Consider the following 21,602-nt stretch of genomic DNA (forward strand, 5'->3'; position numbering starts at 1 on the left):
AAGAGGGCGGAGCCATCATCCGACTTGCAACGAGGGAAGGGAAGGCTGCTGGAACGGGCGTAAGCCTGCCGATGTCTTCAATGCCGGCTGCCCGCGACTCCAGCAAAACTATAATATTTAAAGGTACGGCGGGCGGCGGCGGGGGGCGGGGCAGTGGTGGGCTGGGGAGGCTTAGCCTCCCCAAGCCTCTTATACGGGGCGCCTATGATTAGAGGCAAAAAAAACCATAGTAAAAATTTTTTTCGATATATTAAAAGCAGGAAGCCGGCAAAAGAATCGGTTGGGCCGCTGAATGACCGAGGGGTAAAAGGGGTGATCAAGGAAGACAAAGACGTAGCGGAGAGACTAAATGAATTCTTTGCTTCGGTCTTCACTGAGGAAGATTTGGGTGGGATACCGGTGTCGGAAATGGTATTCCAAGCGGACGAGTCGGAGAAACTTACTGACTTCACAGTAAACCTGGAGGACGTAATGGGGCAGTTCGGCAAACTGAAGAGTAGCAAATCTCCTGGACCAGATGGTATTCATCCTAGAGTACTGATAGAACTGAAAAATGAGCTTGCGGAGCTACTGCTAGTGATATGCAACTTATCCTTAAAATCGAGCGTGGTACCGGAAGATTGGAGGGTGGCCAATGTAACGCCCATTTTTAAAAAAGGCTCCAGGGGAGATCCGGGAAATTATAGACCGATGAGTCTGACGTCGGTGCCGGGGAAAATGGTAGAGGCTATTATTAAAAACAAAATTACAGAGCACATCCGAGGACATGGATTACTGAGACCGAGTCAGCACGGCTTTTGTGTGGGGAAATCTTGCCTGACCAATTTACTTCAATTCTTTGAAGGAGTAAACAAACATGTGGACAAAGGGGAGCCGGTTGATATTGTGTATCTGGATTTTCAAAAGGCGTTTGACAAGGTACCTCATGAAAGGCTACAGAGGAAATTGGAGGGTCATGGGATAGGAGGAAATGTCCTATTGTGGATTAAAAACTGGTTGAAGGATAGGAAACAGAGAGTGGGGTTAAATGGGCAGTATTCACAATGGAGAAGGGTAGTTAGTGGGGTTCCTCAGGGGTCTGTGCTAGGACCGCTGCTTTTTAATATATTTATAAATGATTTAGAGATGGGAGTAACTAGCGAGGTAATTAAATTTGCTGATGACACAAAGTTATTCAAAGTCATTAACTCGCGACAGGATTGTGAAAAATTACAAGAGGACCTTACGAGACTGGGAGACTGGGCGGTTAAATGGTAGATGACGTTTAATGTGAGCAAGTGCAAGGTGATGCATGTGGGGAAAAAAGAACCCGAATTATAGCTACGTCATGCAAGGTTCCACGTTAGGAGTTACGGACCAAGAAAGGGATCTGGGTGTCGTCGTCGATAACACACTGAAACCTTCTGCTCAGTGTGCTGCTGTGGCTAGGAAAGCGAATAGAATGTTGGGTATTATTAGGAAAGGTATGGAAAACAGGTGTGAGGATGATATAATGCCGTTGTATCGCTCCATGGTGCGACCGCACCTTGAGTATTGTGTTCAATTCTGGTCGCCGCATCTCAAGAAAGATATAGTAGAGTTGGAAAAGGTGCAGCGAAGGGCGACTAAAATGATAGCGGGGATGGGACGACTTCCCTATGAAGAAAGACTAAGGAGGCTAGGGCTATTCAGCTTGGAGAAGAGACGGCTGAGGGGAGACATGATAGAGGTATATAAAATAATGAGTGGAGTAGAACAGGTGGATGTGAAGCGTCTGTTCATGCTTTCCAAAAATACTAGGACTAGGGGGCATGCGATTAAACTACAGTGTAGTAAATTTAAAACAAATCGTAGAAAACCTTTCTTCACCCAACGTGTAATTAAACTCTGGAATTCATTGCCGGAAAATGTGGTGAAGGTGGTTAGCTTAGCAGAGTTTAAAAAGGGGTTGGACGGTTTCCTAAAGGACAAGTCCATAAACCGCTACTAAACGGACTTGGAAAAATCCAAAATCCCAGGAATAACATGTATAGAATGTTTGTACATTTGGGAAGCTTGCCAGGTGCCCTTGGCCTGGATTGGCCGCTGTCGTGGACAAGATGCTGGGCTCGATGGACCCTTGGTCTTTTCCCAGTATGGCATTACTTATGTACTTATGAGAACATTCTAACATAAAAAAAATCGGTGCTGAAATCAGTTCCGACTAAGCGTATTCTATAATCGGCACCTAGATTTAGGCACCGATTATAGAATATGTTTAGTTATTTCAGCACCGGCGCTCATCCATTTACGCCGTAAAAACCTGGTGTAAAATCCCTGCACGTAGATTTAGGCGCACTGGGCCATATTCTATAACTACGCGCCTTTCCAGCTCATTTTGAAAGAGAAGGGCGCCCATCTTCCAACACAAATTGGGAGATGGGTGGCCTTCTCTCAGGGCCGGCCAAATCGACATAATCGAAAGCCGATTTTGGCCGACTTCAACTGCTTTCCGTCGCAGGGACGGCCATAGTTCAAGGGGGCGTGTTGGCAGTGTACTTCGGTAGGACGGGGACGTGGTTAACAGATGGGTGTCCTCGGCCGATAATGGAAAAAAGAAGGGCGTCCCTGACGAGCATTTGGCCGACTTGGTCCCTTTTTGTTCAGGACCAAGCCTCGAAAATGTGCCCGAACTGACCAGATGACCACTGGAGGGAATCGGGGATCACCTCCCCTTACTCCCCCAGTGGTCACCCAAAAAAACGAATTAAAAAACATTTTTTCCAGCCTCTATGCCAGCCTCAAATGTCATACCCAGCTCCATCACAGCAGTATGCAGGTCCCTGGAGCAGTTTTTAGTGGGTACTGCAGTGCACTTCAGGCAGGTGGACCCAGGCCCATCCCCCACCCCCCCACCTGTTACACTTGTGGTGGTAAATGGGAGCCCTCCAAAACCCACCCGAAACCCACTGTACCCACATCTAGGTGTCGCCCTTCACCCTTTGAGGGCTATGGTAGTCTTGTACAGTTGTGGGTAGTGGGTTTTGGGGGGCTCAGCACCCAAGGTAAGGGACCTATGCACCTGGGATCAATTTGTGAAGTGCACTGCAGTGCCCCCTAGGGTGCCCAGTTGGTGTCCTGGCATGTGAGAGGGGACCAGTGCACTACTAATGCTGGCTCCTCCCATGACCAAATGGATTGGATTTGGTCATTTCTGAGATGGCCGTCCTCGGTTTCCATTATAGGCGAAAACCGAGGCCGGCCATCTCTAAGGTCGGCGATCTCAACTTTTCGATCGACCTAAATGTTGAGATTTGGCTATCCCCGTCTGTATTATCGAAACGAAAGATGGCCGCCCATCTTGTTTCGATAATGCGGGTTGCCCCGCCCTTTCTCGGTGCCGTCCTTAGAGTTGGGCACCCCCGTTCGATTATGCCCCTCTTTGTCTCCATGCATTAGAAGGTCAACGCACATTGTTACAGAATACTCTTAGCGAGTTGTGTGCCTAAATTCTAATCAGTGCCAATTATTATTGCTTGTTAAGTACTATTGTCAGCGCTCATTAGCTTGTTAAGCCAATTAAGTTGCGTGTGGTGTTATAGAATCCGTGCCGATTTTGGTGCCTAAATCTAAGCACACTATATAGAATCTGGGGGTTTGGGGGCAGAGTTGGCACTGGCTGGTTAAGTGCCGATATTCAGCACTTAACTGGCCAGGTTAACCACATAAATAGGACAGACTTTTATACAATCTTATCTTTATTCAGTAACCCATAACCTGTTAAGTGCCTCTAAAACGTTTTTGAGAAGGTCAGTACATTCACTCTACAGCTCCTCAGTACCTCTCCACGCTCATCTCTCCCTACACTCCCCCCCTGGGATCTCCGTTCACTGGGTAAATCTCTCTTATTTGCACCCTTCTCCTCCACCGCTAACTCCAGACTCCATTCCTTTTATCTTGCTGCACCATATGCCTGGAATAGACTTCCTGAGCCGGCACGTCAAGCTCCATCTCTGGCCATCTTCAAATCTAAGCTAAAAGCCCACCTTTTTGATGCTGCTTTTAACTCCTAACTATTACTCACTTGTTCAGTACCCTTATTTTATCATCCCCACCTTAGTAATTCCCTTATCTCTTACTTGTCCTGTTTGTCTGTCCTAATAAGATTGTAAGGTCTGTCGAGCAGGGACTGTCTCTTCATGTTCAAGTGTACAGCGCTGTGTACGTCTAGTAGCACTATATAAATGATAAGTATTTGTTGACAGAGAATGTGGTAAAGGTGGTTGGTTAGCTTAGCAGGGTTTAAAAAAGGTTTGGACTTCTTCCTAAAGGAAAAGTCCATAGACCATTATTAAAATGGACTTGGGGAAAATCCACTGCTTATTTCTGGGATAACAATAGTGGGACAAAACTTGTATGTGGCAATATATATCTTATAGGCTGTAGAGGTTATCTCATAACTTTGTTAGCGACTGTGTATATCAGCGTATCATGTGCCTCACACGTCTGCAATTGTAATCATAGACTACCTCCAGCCAACCAGTAGTTTCGTGTTATATTTAGACTTTTAATTGAAACGTACTGCTGTCTCAAAAACTTAACATTATTGCACACATAAAAAGCAAATAATGCACCAATTAGACTTAACTTAAGGGCTCCAGACTTTATGTGTTGTCTTCGGTAATGAAAGTTCAACAGTTTGAATCCCAAAATTTGTGGAGCCCTTATAGGCAACTCCGTTGTTGTGGTAAGCCCGACAGGACCCTGTTTCGCGGTCTCAAGCTTTGTCAAGGGCAAAAACCTCTGTAAAACGGAGAAAACATATTCAGTTAAAAAACATCCGACTTAACATAACTTATTTGCTAGAAAATATAGGCGTATGGACTTACAGCAACAGTGACTTCTATCTGAATCGCCAAACTAAAAATGGCGTTGGCGTTCATATTATATCTGTCATAAGCTCCACCTATCGACGCTACGTCTCAAACAGCTGATCCATGTAGCGGAAGGAATTTAAAGAGACAGGTCTAGTAAAAATAAGCTTTTAAGCCTTATAGTACTAACTTAGTCAAAAAAGTAATCGAACCCCATACTGTTCCTTTTGGATCACCGTCTCTTGATATTGCATCTTGAGCCACTAATCATTGTGATGAATATAATTAAAAGAAACAATTCCAATGGAGATGAGCATTCAAACCTTGTGGTTCCAGTGTGTTCAGATTAAAAATCCATTGTGTTTCTTTTTGTAATAATAGTCTGTTGATGTTACCCCCACGGGAACTTAGGGTGACATGATCAATCGCCATACATTTCAAAGATTCACAAGAATGTTGTTGTGTGATGCAATGATGAACAAGGGGGGCTCCAATGTTACGGGCTGAGATTCTTGATCTGTGTTCTATCATTCTTTCATTTAGAGATCTGTTTGTTTTCCCAATATATACCTTGTTACATGGGCATATAACATAGTAGATAACATGCGGAGTCCGGCAGTTTGTTTGATGTTTAAGAGAAATGGTCCGGCCATTGTGATAAAAATCGGTGGTCTCTATAGTCGATGGGCAAGTTTTGCATCCGTTTCTATTGCATTTCTTGTGTCCACCCTCCATATTAGAACCTATGGTGGTGAAAACTGACAAATCTGCAGGGCTTAAAATTTCCTCTGAGACGAACATCCATTTTTTGGATATAGAAATCACTTTAAGAGCAGGTTGCTTTCAAACTAATGTACATATCAAACCAACTGACAGAAATACGATGTTGGAGTACGGCAGTTGTCACCCTAAAAATCTTAAACACAGTTTGCCGTTTTCGCAATTTTTACGTTTCAAACGAATTTGCACTAATGAACACGATTTTCGCCAACAGGCTAATACATTGGGTTCCAAACTACTGCAGCGCAATTATCCCAAAGCGGTTCTAAAAAATGCTTATACAAGAGCTAAATACCTAAATCGGGATTTACTTTTACAAGAAAAGACATTGGATGCACAAGAAGATCCAGCCATGACTTTCATTATGAGATACATGCAAGGTGGTGAAACAGCTGCTCACATTATAAGACAACATTGGGACATTATGCGAGCTCACCCTGTTTTTGAAGATCACCGCCTTAGGATGGCCTTCTCCCGGGCACGTAATCTTAAGGAAATTTTAAGCCCTGCAGATTTGTCAGTTTTCACCACCATAGGTTCTAATATGGAGGGTGGACACAAGAAATGCAATAGAAACGGATGCAAAACTTGCCCATCGACTATAGAGACCACCGATTTTTATCACAATGGCCGGACCATTTCTCTTAAACATCAAACAAACTGCCGGACTCCGCATGTTATCTACTATGTTATATGCCCATGTAACAAGGTATATATTGGGAAAACAAACAGATCTCTAAATGAAAGAATGATAGAACACAGATCAAGAATCTCAGCCCGTAACATTGGAGCCCCCCTTGTTCATCATTGCATCACACAACAACATTCTTGTGAATCTTTGAAATGTATGGCGATTGATCATGTCACCCTAAGTTCCCGTGGGGGTAACATCAACAGACTATTATTACAAAAAGAAACACAATGGATTTTTAATCTGAACACACTGGAACCACAAGGTTTGAATGCTCATCTCCATTGGAATTGTTTCTTTTAATTATATTCATCACAATGATTAGTGGCTCAAGATGCAATATCAAGAGACGGTGATCCAAAAGGAACAGTATGGGGTTCGATTACTTTTTTGACTAAGTTAGTACTATAAGGCTTAAAAGCTTATTTTTACTAGACCTGTCTCTTTAAATTCCTTCCGCTACATGGATCAGCTGTTTGAGACGTAGCGTCGATAGGTGGAGCTTATGACAGATATAATATGAACGCCAACGCCATTTTTAGTTTGGCGATTCAGATAGAAGTCACTGTTGCTGTAAGTCCATACGCCTATATTTTCTAGCAAATAAGTTATGTTAAGTCGGATGTTTTTTAACGGAATATGTTTTCTCCGTTTTACAGAGGTTTTTGCCCTTGACAAAGCTTGAGACCGCGAAACAGGGTCCTGTCGGGCTTACCACAACAACGGAGTTGCCTATAAGGGCTCCACAAATTTTGGGATTCAAACTGTTGAACTTTCATTACCGAAGACAACACATAAAGTCTGGAGCCCTTAAGTTAAGTCCAATTGGTGCATTATTTGCTTTTTATGTGTGCAATAATGTTAAGTTTTTGAGACAGCAGTACGTTTCAATTAAAAGTCTAAATATAACACGAAACTACTGGTTGGCTGGAGGTAGTCTATGATTACAATTGCAGACGTGTGAGGCACATGATACGCTGATATACACAGTCGCTAACAAAGTTATGAGATAACCTCTACAGCCTATAAGATATATATTGCCACATACAAGTTTTGTCCCACTATTGTTGTGTATTTATACAGAGCCTCTTTGGAACAAAACATAGCCATTGATTTTGTATTTGTATTTCTGGGATAAGCAGCATAACATGTTTTGTACTTTTTTGGGATCTTGCCAGGTATTTGTGACCTGGATTGGCCACTGTTGGAAGTGTAGTAAACACTTTGCACCATTGGAAGTGTTGCCAATCTTGTCTGTTGATGCTGAGCAAGCTTCCTTGCCCGTTTCCTTGAGTAGGCGCTAATGGGACCTTCCCAGCTGAAGACTTTGGTCATCCTTGTTAGGGCTGGTCACTTTTTTCATGGCTGATTGAAATTCCCCAGTTAATTCATTTGATTGGGAGTGTCAAACATTTCCTCCTTATACTCGTCACCAATTGGTGCCTAGAACCCCATGCATTGAGTTTGGAATGATGTTCCTCACCTTCACCCAACACTGAGGCTGCCCAAGATGGCACTGACCACAGAAAGCAACAGATGTGCCAAAGAATGTTCAGAGGTCCATATTCATGCCAAGAAGAACCTGTTTTTTTTTTTCTCCAACTGAAAACGTAATATTTTGACTGTAAGTAAAAATAAAAACTTCACATGGTCCATCTTCCATTGAGTGCTTTCTAAGTGTTTGGACCATGTCTGCTTCTTTCTGTTGACCATCCAATTCTCTTTTTCAGAAGAAGAGCTGTTCTCCCTTAAATACAGTCCTGGAAAGCTTCGGGGGAGTCACTATGAGAAGATGATGACCAAAGAAGAGCACGAGGAAGAACAAAGGTATGTCAGGAGACTCTGTATTATGACCTCTTGGGATTTGGACCATTTCCCAACATTTCTGGCAGTGCACATTTGAGTGAGTCATTTATTAGGAATGCGGCATTAGTTATCAAAGGTCTGGGTTGGATATTAAGTACAGATCTGGCTCTTCCTAAGAACCTAGGCAAGTTCCCTTTCGCCCTCCTTATTTTTTTCCTCTCCAAGTTCCTTATTTTGTCCACTGTTTTGTATCACAGATTCTTTTAAAGACTTGTGTTCTGAGAAATGTATTTGAGCATCAGTAGGGATAACTAGATTCTATGTTTAATTAACGCTTATATTCCAGTACAGGCAAGCTGAACCTGCTTCCCAGTCTGTCCACATGCTCCTTGCTCCTCTGATGTAAATCCGCTAGGACTAGGAGGTAGACTGCTGTACTAGCTGTCTGCACAGGGAGGGCTTGAGCCTCTAGCCCTGTGCTCTTCTCTGCAGGGTGAACCCAGTATGCACCATAAAACCAGTGGCATTCCTAGGCTGGCTGACACCCGGGGCGGATCGCCGATGTGCCCCCCCCCGGGGGCCCCCCCCCCGGGTGCAGCGCGGCCCCCCCAGCAAAATCACACCCCCCCGGGTGCAGCGCTACCCCCCCGGGTGCATTTTTACCTGCTGGGGGAGGGGGGGGTGCCGTGCGCCTGTCGGCTCCAAGTCCGCTCGTTCCCTGCTGCTCCCTCTGCCCCGGAACAGCAAGTAACCTGTTCCGCGCAGAGGGAGCAGCAGGGAGGGAATGAGCGGACTCGGCCAACAGGCGCGTGGCACCCCCCCCCCCAGCGGTGTGCACCCGGGGCGGACCGCCCCCCCCCCCCCCCTTGGTACGCCACTGCATAAAACTATGAAGCTTGGATAGGAATGAGGATATCTTTGTGGGTGAACAATGCTACAGAGGTGTTAGATTCCCCAGTCTCCCCTACAAAAATTGACTTTTGTCAACTCAGTTTAATATCTTACTGGTCATCATTGATTTTGATTGATTCTTTTTTTTTTCTGTTAGTCACTAGACTGTCATTTATCTCTTCTTACAGGGCCTCTAAGGTATGATGAATTTGGGCAACACCCAGGACCCAATACTGTGGCACTGCAGCAAGAAGTGTGCCCAGTAACCTGTGCGAAGGTCTCTCTGACCACGTAGTGTCCATATTCCTTGTGGTTTAACCCATGTGGAGCTCTGTGTCTCATGGGACTTAACCAGCAAATAACATGCTTCAAAACCTTAGAGGCTGGAACAGCATCAGATAGGGTGGTAGGATGCCTTTACATGGGCTGGTGCCCTGCTAGGAGCAGCCCTTCCTTAACTGGGATCCTGCAGGGAGTGTTTTGATTGGCTGTGTAGTTTGCATTTTATTTTATCCCAAGCCTTAGAGTTCATGGAGGGTTGGTCATTGGTTGATGCTTGTTCAAGCCTGCAGGATGTTCCTTACATTTTTAATGGTTCCAGCTGGCAAAGAAGGACAAAGGGCCAGATGCACTAAACTTAACGAGCCGTTAACGAGCCATCAAGGAGCAAGTAGTAAACCCTGGCATGCACAGAGCTTCTCCGTGCCATTTTCCGATCATGGTAGCAGCTAACGAAAACGGAATGCAGATGAGCAAAATAGTACCCCAATGTGTATAAATCGTATTGTAATGAGATGCACTACCGTTTTCCGATTGCCTAACCGTGGAAAATCTAACAGGAGGTCTGTACCTCTCATTGGGGCTGCGCAGCCTTTAAAAACTTCTATAAATGTAACAAAAAAAAAATCGGGAAAAAAAATGTCCAAGTGCTCGTCAGGGACGTCCTTTATGGACGTCCTTCATTGCCTAGCCACGTCCAAGTGCTCATCAGGGACGTCCTTCTAAAGCGCCTAACATGGACGTCCTTCACTGAAACATTTAAAAAAAAAAAAAAGGCGGCCTTGATGAGCAATTGGACATTTTTCCCCAGATTTTTTTGTGATGGGTGTTCTTCTGCGAGTACGTCCAAATAAAAAAAACTATTTGTACGTCCCTTTCGATTATGCCCCCTCCAGGTCTCTCTCAGCCTTTCCTCCCTCCCGAAGATACCAGTCCTGGCTATTCAGTTGGGGTCTCATTCATGAAGATCACATTTCAGGGACACAACAAATAGATATCCCAGGCCTCCCTTACACAAGCCCTACTTGGAGCCCTTTATCTTTAGCCTGCTTCTAGACCTAAATTATCGGAGGACAAATGTTATTGCAACATAGTCATTCAACTGGAAGATGAGATGCAGGTGTGGGAGTCTTAGAAACAGTCTGCCAGCTGGTATAGGTCAGGACAGAGGCCTTCAAGTATGTGTGACACTCAACGTGCAGCCCTTGTGTATTTCAAAGCAGCTGCCCAGGACCCCATTATAAATCACACTGCAAGTACTAAGGTTGTCAGACTTGATAAAACTTAATTTGTACATTTAAAAAAAAAAAACATTGATCTTTGTGACCTAGGTTTAATTAAACCCAACTGAGATCCTGTCTTTTAGGAACAGTCTCTCTGGCTGCAGTTAAACTTTGCTATAACAAACCCCGACGGATCGGTAAAAGGATTGTCCTAACTGCAAGTTGTTTCATTACATAGAAGAGCTTTGGAAAGTCTTGGGGGTTATGTAGAAATTAACTCATGAATCGGACTCAATCTCCAGTGAGCGCTAACTACAGTGGTGTTCCTAGGGGGGCTGACACCCGGGGCGGATCGCCGATGTGCCCCGCCCCCCCCCCCCCCCGGGTGATATGGCCAGCTTCGTTTTTCAGCCATAATGGAAACCGGGCCCGGCCATCTCAAACCCGGCGAAATGCAAGGCATTTGGTCACGGGAGGAGCCAGCGTTTGTAGTGCACTGGCCCCCCTCACATGCCAGGACACCAACCGGGCACCCTAGGGGGCACTTCTAGAAATTAAAAAAAAAAATAGCTCCCAGGTGCATAGCTTCCTTACCTTGGGTACTGAGCCCCCCAAATCCCCGCCAAACCCCACTCCCCACAACTCTACACCATTACCATAGCCCTAAGGGTTGAAGGGGGGCACCTACATGTGGGTACATGGGTTTTGGGGGTTTTTGAAGGGCTCAACATTAACCACCACAAGTGGAACAGGTGGGGGGGGGGGGGAGATGGGCCTGGGTCCACCTGCCTGAAGTGCACTGCACCCACTAAAAACTGCTCCAGGGACCTGCATACTGCTGTCAGGGAGCTGGGTATGATTTCAGGCTGACGTGAAGGCTGGCAAAAAATTTTTTTTTTTTAATTTTTTTTGGGTGGGAGGCGGTTGGTGACCACTGGGGGAGTAAGGGGAGGTCATCCCCGATTCCCTCCAGTGGTCATCTGGTCAATTGGGGCACTTTTTTGTGACTTGGACCTAAAAGTAAATGGACCAAGTGCAGCCAGCGAAATGCTCGTCTGAGCCGGCCATCTTTTTTCCATTATGGGGTGAAGCCGGCTATCTCATAACCATGCCCCCGTCCCACCCCCACCCTGCCCCCCTGTCCCGCCTTCTGTACCCTCCCTTGAAGGTTGGCCAGCTCTGCGACAGAAAGCAGTTGGGGCCGGCTAAAATCGGCTTTCCATTATACCGATTTGGCCGGGATCAGGAGATCGCCGGCCATCTCCCGATTTGTGTCGGAAGATGGCCGGCGATCTCTTTCGAAAATAAGCTCAATAGGCTGGCCTTCTCATCATCTGCTCTTCTTCACTTTGTTGCTGAGTTTCCTTCTGGCATCACATCCTCTTCTTGCTAATCTTAGCTGCTCATGATAAAATGTTAGGCAGATGTTCAGAAGCACTCTCCGGTTAAGTGTCACTGAATGGTTCTATCAAGCAGGAACCTCTCCCAGAAACCATGCTGAATATTGACCCTTAGTTTCCTCCCCATTTGTACTTAAACTGGTTTTCTCTTGCAACGGGTTACCTCTCTCTAATTCTTCTTACTCTTCAGAGCACGAACTCCATCCTCACAAATCTCTGGTGTGAATAGGAAACACACAGTGTCTTTAACTAGTGCTGTTGTACAGTTGTTGACAAAAGATTTTTGTATACCAGAAAATGAATTTCAGACCAAACTATGCACTGATTTTTTTTTTTTTTAAAGCCTTGGGTGACAGTGGAGAGGGCTGCAGTGGCGTTCCTAGCCTGGCTGACACCCGGGGCGGATCGCCGATGCGCCCCCCCAGGTGCAGCGCGGGTTCCCCCTTGCGAAACTACACCCCCCCCGGGTGCAGCGCAACCCCCCCCCCCCCCCCCGGGTGCATTTTTACCTGCTGGGGGGGCCGCGAGCCTGTTAGCTCCGAGTCCGCTCGTGCCCTCCCTGCTGCTCCCTCTGCCCCGGAACAGGAAGTAACCTGTTCCGCACAGAGGGAACAGCAGGGAGGGAACGAGCAGACTCGGAGCTAACAGGCGTGCGGCACCCCCCCAGTGGCGTGCACCCGGGGTGGACCGCCCCCACCCCCCCTTGGTATGCCACTGGAGGGCTGAGCTCTTTGTAGCAGCTTTGAGTGACTGTGCTATAGAGGCAAAAATGCCAAGCTACCCAGTTTCAGGCCTGAGATTTTGGGACAGTCCTGGATTTCTGGCCACCCCCATCTTGGTGCATTATGGAACTTGTAGCACTGATTTCAGTGAGTAGAATCAGGCACTACAAATCCCTTGCTTCTTTATGATTTAAGTTTGAAAAAGTATCCAGCGTAGAACTGGGTAACTTGGCATTTCTGCAAATGAAAGCACCACTGGGTCAGAAACCAGCTACACCTATTTACCCAGCATAACATGCCTGAGATATATGTTTGCTGCATTTTCATTACAGGATTGAGTTGACCTCTGATCTCACATCTTTGTAGCAAGCACCTTACTTCCGTGGCCACAAACACTGTTACGTATACTTTTGGTAAGAAGCAGATGGTGATGCTTAGAAATAGTGGTGTGCCCCCCCCCCCCCCCTTATAATATCTGCTAATTTATTTTTTGAAACTAAAGCCAAGTGTTAAATCTATCCCTTTGCCCCTTCATCCTTCCCCACCCCCATGATAACAAATTAACAAAACATGCTTTCCTTACATGCCATATATCATTTATCACATGCTCAAGCCCTGTGACCTGGGGGAAGGGGCAGAAAGAAGTAGGTGACTACTGTCTCATACATTCTGCTGAATGATAATTAGTTTTAGTGGGGCCTTCACACCCTACCTACTTCCAGTTGCAGAGAGCAAAGGATCCTGGCCAGATCACTGCTGCCACCTTGTGATGATACATGGAACTACTGCTCCTAAAAGCAAATGAAATAAGAGAAAATAGCCAGTGGAGAAATCTCTACTTTGGGGTAAATGAGCTAACAACCGCACTTTTATTGCCTCAGCTTAAGCTCATATTTGTTCTGTGGTATATTCTCTGCATTTTAGCTGAAAAAATGGAAGGTGATATCTGGTTTTCCCTGTTAGTACTGGGAGAATGAGTGGAAATTCTCTAATTCTAAGGAGATGTAGAAGAGCAATTTGAGGGTTCCACTCAGGGCCGCCGAGAGACTGGGCCGGGCCCGGGACAAGGCCGCCCCCAGACTCCCTGGGCCCCGCCCCAGGTTGTCGTCGTTGTTGTCCCCCCCTGAGGGGGGCCCGGCACCACAGTCCCACCCGCCTCCGCCGCCGGGCTGGGCCCCTTCCACCCAAACCCCCGCCAGCAGAAGTGCAGTCTTCTGACCTGACTCCGGCGTGCGCGGCCCACACAGACGCGCTCCTCTCAGCTGATCTTCGCTGTACTCTGCAGGGCTTCTGTGCATCTGACACCCTGCATGTCAGACGCACAGAAGCCCTGCAGAGTACAGCGAAGATCAGCTGAGAGGAGCGCGTCTGTGTGGGCCGTGCACGCCGGAGTCAGAACAGAAGACAGCACTTCCACTGGCTGCACCCTTCGATCCTCTAGTACTGTCAAAATGTTTACAGTTGCCAAGTTTCCCAGTTCTGGGAGGGAGACATTTTAGCCTGTCCTGATTTTTGAATTTACATGCCAAAGCAATGTGGTTTTTAGTTGTTGTCCTTGATTCGACCCATTGAAATCGATAAGAAATCCAGGGCTGGCCTAGAATCTGCCTGCTAGAACTGAGTAATGCGGCTGCTCCGGTCAGGAGAAGATTGTCCAATCCTTGGTGCAGTCCTATGACAGTGCCTAGCCAGTCTGTGACTATCATGAAAACTAATGAATATGGACAAGAGAAATTTGCAACAGTGGCGTAGCCACAGGTGGGCTTGGGTGGGCCAGGGCCCACCCACTCAGGGCTCAGGCCTAAGTGGAGATCCCAAGCTCCACCAGCTGAAGGCTTCCCCCTGATGGTAACGAAAACATTACTTTCCACGATACCGGCACCTGCACATGCTCAGTTTTCAGCGCATGCCTGCTGCAGACTGCCAAGGTGGAAAAAAGCGTTTTTCCACCAGCTAAGATATTTTTTTGGGGGGGGGGAGGGGGGAGAACACTTGGTGCCCAACCAGTTCTTGCCTAGGCCCACTCAAAATCTGTTTTCTGGCTATGCCCCTGATTTGCAAGCATTGCTAGTGTTATGCTCATTTGATTATACATAATTATTATGAATAGCCTCAAAACCAGTCTGGCTAGGGGCTTCTCTAGGCCTGGTTTGAGGGCTACTAGCATCCTGACAAATGGGGAGGAGCCAAATTCCCCATCAGACAGGACCGTTGTTAATTCTGCCATTCTGTCCACCTGGGGATTTTTTTTTTTAAAGTTCAAAGTGTCTCTTCTTCTACTGTATGCAGTAACATCCATGATAGGTTCTGGACATTTTTCTTCAAATTAAAATGGGGGACACTTCATTAGCCAGCTTCCAGATCCTCACAGCTTATTAAGTTGTATGGGTGCAGGGATGGGTATTTTACATTTTCTTCACTTTTCTCACCAACCTGTGCATGCTTCTAGCTCACGCACCCTCCCCTGCTCCCTTGCATTGCATGCGGCCATCTTTTTTTTTTCCCCCCTTTTGCAGTACTTCCTTCCTGTCCAGCATGAGCGCTCCACAGGCACCTGCTTCAGGCTGGTAAGTTTTACTTCTCATTTTCTGCAGCAAGGTGGTTGCCAGGTTCTGAGTGAGAGTGTGTGAGGAGCCCTGCCATTGACCAGGATGGACGCGCATCAAGCCATGGTACATTAGAGGAGAGGGGTGCCACTGTGCCCCCTCCGGCAGATTCTTGCTTTTGTATTTCAGAACACTGCCCAAAAAAAAAAAAAAGAGTCAAAATAAAGCAACCTAAAGGAGTTTCATAAAGATGATGCCCTGGTGTATAAGACTAACAAATTTTTGATAGATATGAACTTGTAAGACTGCCACAGTCCCACTTCTTTGGGTAATGTAGACTACAGCCGACCGAAACCAAGATCTTCGTCTTCTGCTAAAACCGAATCTGCAACCAAAATTGGCCGCTTGGTTTTGGTCGAAACCAAAGCCGAAAATGAAACTGGCCCTGCCCCCCCCCCTCACCTGACAAAAAAGTACCCCCTCCTGACCCCCTCCCCCCTGCTGGCAGCCGCTTCTTGGGTCTATTGTATCATTGGGTAGTCAGTGCGGGAACGATCCCCGTTCATTCCTGAATATGGCCTGACACCTCATTCAAAATTGCTTCCAGGAATTCCAGCGGCAGTCTCGCAAGGCTGTTACAGGAGGTTCTGGTGGCCATTTTGTGATTGCATGCTAGCAGTAGTCTCAGTATGGCTGCTGGGACCTCCCGTCACTGTTGCTGGAAGTCTTGAAAGCAGGGGCGTATCTGCTATGGGGCCACAGGGGCCTGGCCCCCTCCTCCCACCATCACTCCGCCATCGTGCCTCACCTCCCTTTGCTGGTGGGGGACCCCAACCCCCGCTAGCCAAAGTCTCCTTCCTTCCTTCCTTTGGGTTTGGTTTCTGACGTCCTGCACGCTCGTACAACGTGCAGGACATCATACTCAGAGAAACAGAACTGTTTCTGTGAGTCTGTTGTCCTGCACGTTGTACGTGCGTGCAGGACGTCAGAATCCAAACCCAAATGAAGGAAGGAAGGAAGGAGACTTCGGCTGGCGGGGGTTGGGGTCCCCCGCCTGCAAAGCGAGTTGAGGCACGACGGCGGAGTGACGGCAGGAGGGGGGTTCAAAGTAGTTGGAGCCAGGTGGTGGTGTCGTCGTCGTCTTCGGCGAGATGTGGGTTTTTTAAGTAGTTGGAGGTGGTGGTGGTGTTGGCGGCAGTCGGTCGGTTGGGGGTGGTGGTGGTGTCGTCGTCGTCTTCAGCGGGGGGGGGGGGGGAGTCAGCGGCGCCGGGGGGGGGGGGGGGGGCTAAAATGTGCCCCCTCACCTCGGCTCTGGCCCCCCCTACCGTTAAAGTTCAGATACGCCCCTGCTTGAAAGTCATTTTGAAGGAGGAGTGACACTGCTCAGGAATATAAGGGCTTCATTCTTACCCTATTTCTGAAGTAATCAGTAGAATACAATATCAAAGGTTGTACATTCAATGTTCTACTACTATATTTTGTATCTGTAGGGATGTCATACAATACAATTATCAACCACAATGTTTCAAACAGTGGAGAAAAAAGACTTCAGTGAATATCAGAGACACTCCTGTTTGTAAGGACAACGCCTTCAAAATTATAGGGGGCTCCGTTCAATCATGAGTCATAAAAAAAACTCCACTCCATTGTGTAGTTATAATCAGGGCTTTTTTTGAGGGGGTACTGAGTATCGGCACCTTTTCCAATGTCTGCTAAAATTGGCCCATGGTCCCCAAGTTTTAATGAAAGAGCTCAGGTTCTACACACCAATTCTGCCTTGTCATAGAGTCTGTGACTGGTTGCAGGGGGCCTGGCTATTGTGGGGTGGGTCCCTCAGTGATCACCTCACTCCTGAAGGGTGGCCTAGCATTTGAGTACCGGCACCTTTTTTTGCTAGTAAAAACGTACTGGTTATAACTGACAAATACCTTCTAAAGATACAGAATAAACTTCAGTGAAGCTAAATGCTGATGCCCACAATTTGGTACTTATCTTGGAAGTTCAGTACTGTAACATTTGCACCATCAGTTGCCTCCAGTGTTCTTCCTGAACTGCAGCGTTTACAAATCTCAACAGGGGATACCCTGTTTCACCTTTCTAGGCTGCATCAGGGGAAAATCAAGGTGAAAAAACTCAGGGACAGGTGCAGTAAATTTAACGAGCCAGCAACGTGGTTTTTAAACCAGTTCTAGCCAGTCTAGCGAGCAAGTAGTAAAACAAGACATGCACAAAAGGGTTCTCCGAGACATTTTCCTGTCACGGTAGCAGCTAACGAAAACGGAATGCAAATGATCTAAAAGTTATTATAATGTGCTAATTAGTATTATAATGCACATTCAAGGCAGATGCACAGCCGTTTTCCGAGCCCATGCACCGAGGAAAACCTAATGGGAGGTCTATACCTCTCATTGGGGCTGCTGTGAGCAGGACCCATGCAGAGGAGGGCACCCATCGCAAAAATCAGAAGGAAAAAAAAACGTTCAAGTGCTTGTCAGGGACGTCCTTTCAAATGCCTAACACTTGGACATCCTTCACTCAAAAAAATGGACATTCCTGACGAGCACTTGGACGTTTTTTCTTCAGATTTTGTGATGGGCGTCATTCTCTTGGACGTGTTTTTCTTATGACTAAGGTGCCAGAAATGATCACCGCCAGAGAGAATCGGGGATCGGGACTTGCGAAGACATCCAAATCAAAACTATTTGGACATCCCTGTCGATTATGCCCCTCCAGGTCTCTTTCAGCCAATCACAGTGCGTTTAGCTGTCACTGGTGTCAGCTAAATGCGCTGTGATTGGCTAAGAGAGACCTGGAGGGGCATAATCGACAGGGACATCCAAATAGTTTTGATTTGGACGTCCTCGCATGTCCCGATCCCCGATTCTCTCTTTCTAGGGTCCTGCTCTCTCCCTCTGCTGCACAATGCCTGGCAATTTATTGGTTGTAGATGGCTATTATACACGCAGTTTGTCTGCATGTATGAAGCCGTCTTTGGCATGCGCAGAGCAGCCAGCATAACGCTTGGCTGTTCTGCGCGTGCTCAGCTGGCCGACTGGCTTCCCCTCCTTAGGAAAGAAATTGCGTGCAAATGAGCTAACAGCGAGCAGCTCATTTGCATGCGATTTCCTTCATGCATGCCCGTTTTTTACTGATTTGCTAAGGAATCGGTAAGGGAAGGGTTCTTTCCGTGGAGTTAGTTCATCTGGTTGTCAGCCTCCAAGAGTATAACAATTCTCCACTCGAGCAAATCCTTTTTCCACCGCTGCTTCACAAACCTTAAAGCTTTCAAACAGGTAGAAAAAGCGACGGCCAAAGCCAGAAGGATGCTTGGGTGCATAAAGAGAGGCATGACCAGCAGGAAAAAGGAGGTGATAGTGCCATTGTATAAGTCTCTGGTGAGGCCTCATTTGGAGTACTGCGTGCAGTTCTGGAAACTGCACCTAAGGAAGGATATAAACAGGATGGAGTCGGTCCAGAGGGCGGCTACAAAATTAGTAAGCGGTCTTGAATGCAAAAATTATAGGGACAGGCTTATGAACTTCAACATGTATACACTGGAAGAGAGGAGACATGATAGAAACATTTAAATATCTCAAGGGCATTTATGTACAGGAAGAGAGCCTTTTCCAAATGAAGGAGAGCTCTGGAATGAGGGGGCATATGACAAAGTTAAGAGGGAATAGGCTTAGGAGTAACCTAAGGAAGTACTATTTCACAGAAAAGGTGGTGGAGGTGTGGAATGGCCTCCCAGTGGAGGTTGTGGAGTCGAGGACTGTTCCAGAATTTTAAAAGGCATGGGATAAGCATGTGGGATCGCTTAGGAACAGGAAGAATTAGGGGTTACAGAGGATGGGCAGACTGGATGGGTCATTTGGCCTTTATCTGCCATCCTGTTTCTATCTTCTATGTTTCTATGTCCAGTATGCGTGCCAGAAAATATATTTGATTTTTCCGGCACGTGGTGCTAACCAGGCGGTAACTGGCATTGTACGCGATCTGACAATTACCAGCTGGTTAACGCGTGAGACCTTACCACTAAGTGAATGGGTGGCAGTAAGGTCTCAGGCCCAAAATTGGACATGTGTCAATTTTCATTTTGCCGCATGTCCATTTTCGGCCAAAATAAAAGCCCTTTTTTTGCAGGCGCGCTGAAAAATGAATCAGCACGCGTCCCAATATATACATCTACAACAGCGCAGGCCATTTTTCGGCACACCTTAGTAAAAGGACCCCTAAATCTGTTAGCATATGTTAGTAAAGGGACCCCTTTGTTTACAGTTTGCTCAGTTTCTAAACTTCATAACTGTATTTTCTAAATCGTTTGTCCCCATGCGTGAAATCTACTTTTGCTTGCCAACACCTTCATCTTGCCTTCAGCCTCATACAGTCTTACAGTAGGGATACCCGGATAGCTTAGCTTCACCTTAGATCCTATGGAAGTAAGCAGATAGTTCTGCCTTTAAAGTAGCCATGGGAAAAGCAGGTGAGATAAGGCATAGGTTAGCTGAGGGAGGCATCCGTTGCCCATTTTTTAGACCTATAATTTAGGGGAAAGGTATCCACTAAGGATGTGCATTTGTTTGAAATGGCATAGGAATATCAACATTAGCCATGCCATTTTTGTCCTGAAACAGGACAAATATCCTGAAATGTTATTTTTTTTCCCCCCTGTGTCGTTAATAGTGTGTGTTGTTTGGAAAAGAGTATGCATATTGTTCCCTTAAAGAAAATAATTTTTAAAAAATGGACAAAAGACAATACAGTAAATGACAGAGGAAAGAAAATGTAAATTTTTGGACTGTGCACCACTGATATCCACAGGAAAAACAGATGTAAATTTCTGCAGGTTCCTTCTCTTTCCCCCCCCCCCCCCCCAACCAGCTGCTTTCAAAGGGAAAGTAGAACAGTGCCTGTGGGAACTGGTGGAAAGATTGTAGGAGAACGTGAAATACATAAGAGCATATCCAGCAGACAGCTAAGACCTGTCGCTTCTTCCTCTATAATATTAGCAAAATCCGCCCATTCCTCTCTGAACAGACCACCCGAACCCTCATCCACTCACTCGTTACCTCTCGTCTTGACTATTGCAACCTTCTCCTCGCTGGCCTCCCGCTTAGCCACCTATCCCCCCTTCAATCTGTCCAAAATTCCGCTGCACGTCTTATCTACCGTGTGAACCGATACTCTCATATCACCCCTCTCCTCAAGTCGCTTCACTGGCTCCCGATTCGCTACCGTATTCAGTTCAAGCTTCTCCTAATGACCTTCAAATGCACTCAATCTGCAGCCCCCCATTACCTCTCTACCATCCTCTCCCCCTATGTCCCCACCCGTAACCTCCGCTCTCAGGACAAATCATTCCTATCTGTACCCTTCTCCACCACCGCTAACTCCAGACTCCGTCCCTTCTGCCTCGCATCACCTTATGCCTGGAACAGACTCCCCGAGCCCATACGCCATGCGCCCTCCCTGCCCATCTTTAAGTCCTTACTCAAAACCCATCTCTTCTCCCTTGCTTTTGGCGCCTAACCACCTTCCCCATTCATGATACACTGACTACACTGACTACATAGTTTGTTACCTTTAGATTGTAAGCTCTCTTGAGCAGGGACTGTCCTTCCCCATGTTTTAACTTGTACAGCGCTGCGTAACCCTAGTAGCGCTATAGAAATGCTAAGTAGTAGTAGTAGTAGTATAAGAGCATAAGCATTGTCTTACTAGAACAGTCCAGCAAGCCCAGTATCCTGTTTCCTACAGTGGCCAAGTATTTGACAAGTTCCTAGGCAGTGGCGTAGCAAGGGCGGGGCGGTGGGGGCGGTCCTCCCCGGGTATCAACGGGTGGGGGGGGTGCATCCGTCCCCCCCCCCCCCCGGCTAGCACCTCCCCCCCGACACGGTCCCCACTTGCCTATCAGCTCCATCCATCTGCAGCGCTGCTGTAAAGAAGAAATCGCTTCGTCGGCCCTTCCCTCACTCACTGTGTCCCGCCCTTGAGGAAATAGGAAGTTACGTCAGAGGGCGGGACACAGTGAGTGAGGGAAGGGCCGACGAAGCGATTTCTTCTTTACAGCAGCGCTGCAGATGGATGGAGCTCGTAGGCAGGTGGGGACCGTGTCGGGGTGGCGCTATGCCGGTGGGTGGGTGGGGGGAGGTGTCGTGTTGGTCTGCACCCAGGGGGGGGGTGCAGCGGCGATCCGCCCCGGGTGGCAGCCACCCCCGCTACGCCACTGTTCCTAGGTGTAGAATAGATTTTATGCTGCTCATCCTAGAAATAAGGGGGCCAATATTTCAGACCATGGGAGTTAGCCCGGCTAACTCCCACAGTCTCCGCTAAACCCAGATATTTAATGCTGGGCTGTTTCTGGTGACTGGCATTGAATATCTGGTTTATTTTTGGCCAAGTAGAAGATAGCTAGTTATGTCGCTATTCAGA

The 21,602-nt window shown here is 47.0% G+C and overlaps 1 protein-coding gene across 4 annotated transcripts in view; it reads left to right on the forward strand.

Moving 5' to 3' along the window:
• Positions 1-21,602, forward strand: part of MXRA7 (matrix remodeling associated 7) — a 108,991-nt gene that overhangs the window by 75,701 nt on the left and 11,688 nt on the right. For 3 of the 4 annotated variants that reach the window (XM_030208177.1, XM_030208179.1, XM_030208178.1), the window contains one exon: positions 8,034-8,130. In XM_030208177.1, the coding sequence (XP_030064037.1) occupies positions 8,034-8,130 (97 nt within the window). Of the gene's footprint in view, positions 1-8,033; positions 8,131-12,956; positions 13,038-21,602 lie in introns of all 4 variants that reach the window. The other variant, XM_030208180.1, reaches the window with a different exon arrangement.

Source organism: Microcaecilia unicolor, chromosome 6 (assembly GCF_901765095.1).
Source record: "Microcaecilia unicolor chromosome 6, aMicUni1.1, whole genome shotgun sequence".
Taxonomy (NCBI): Eukaryota; Metazoa; Chordata; class Amphibia; order Gymnophiona; family Siphonopidae; genus Microcaecilia; species Microcaecilia unicolor.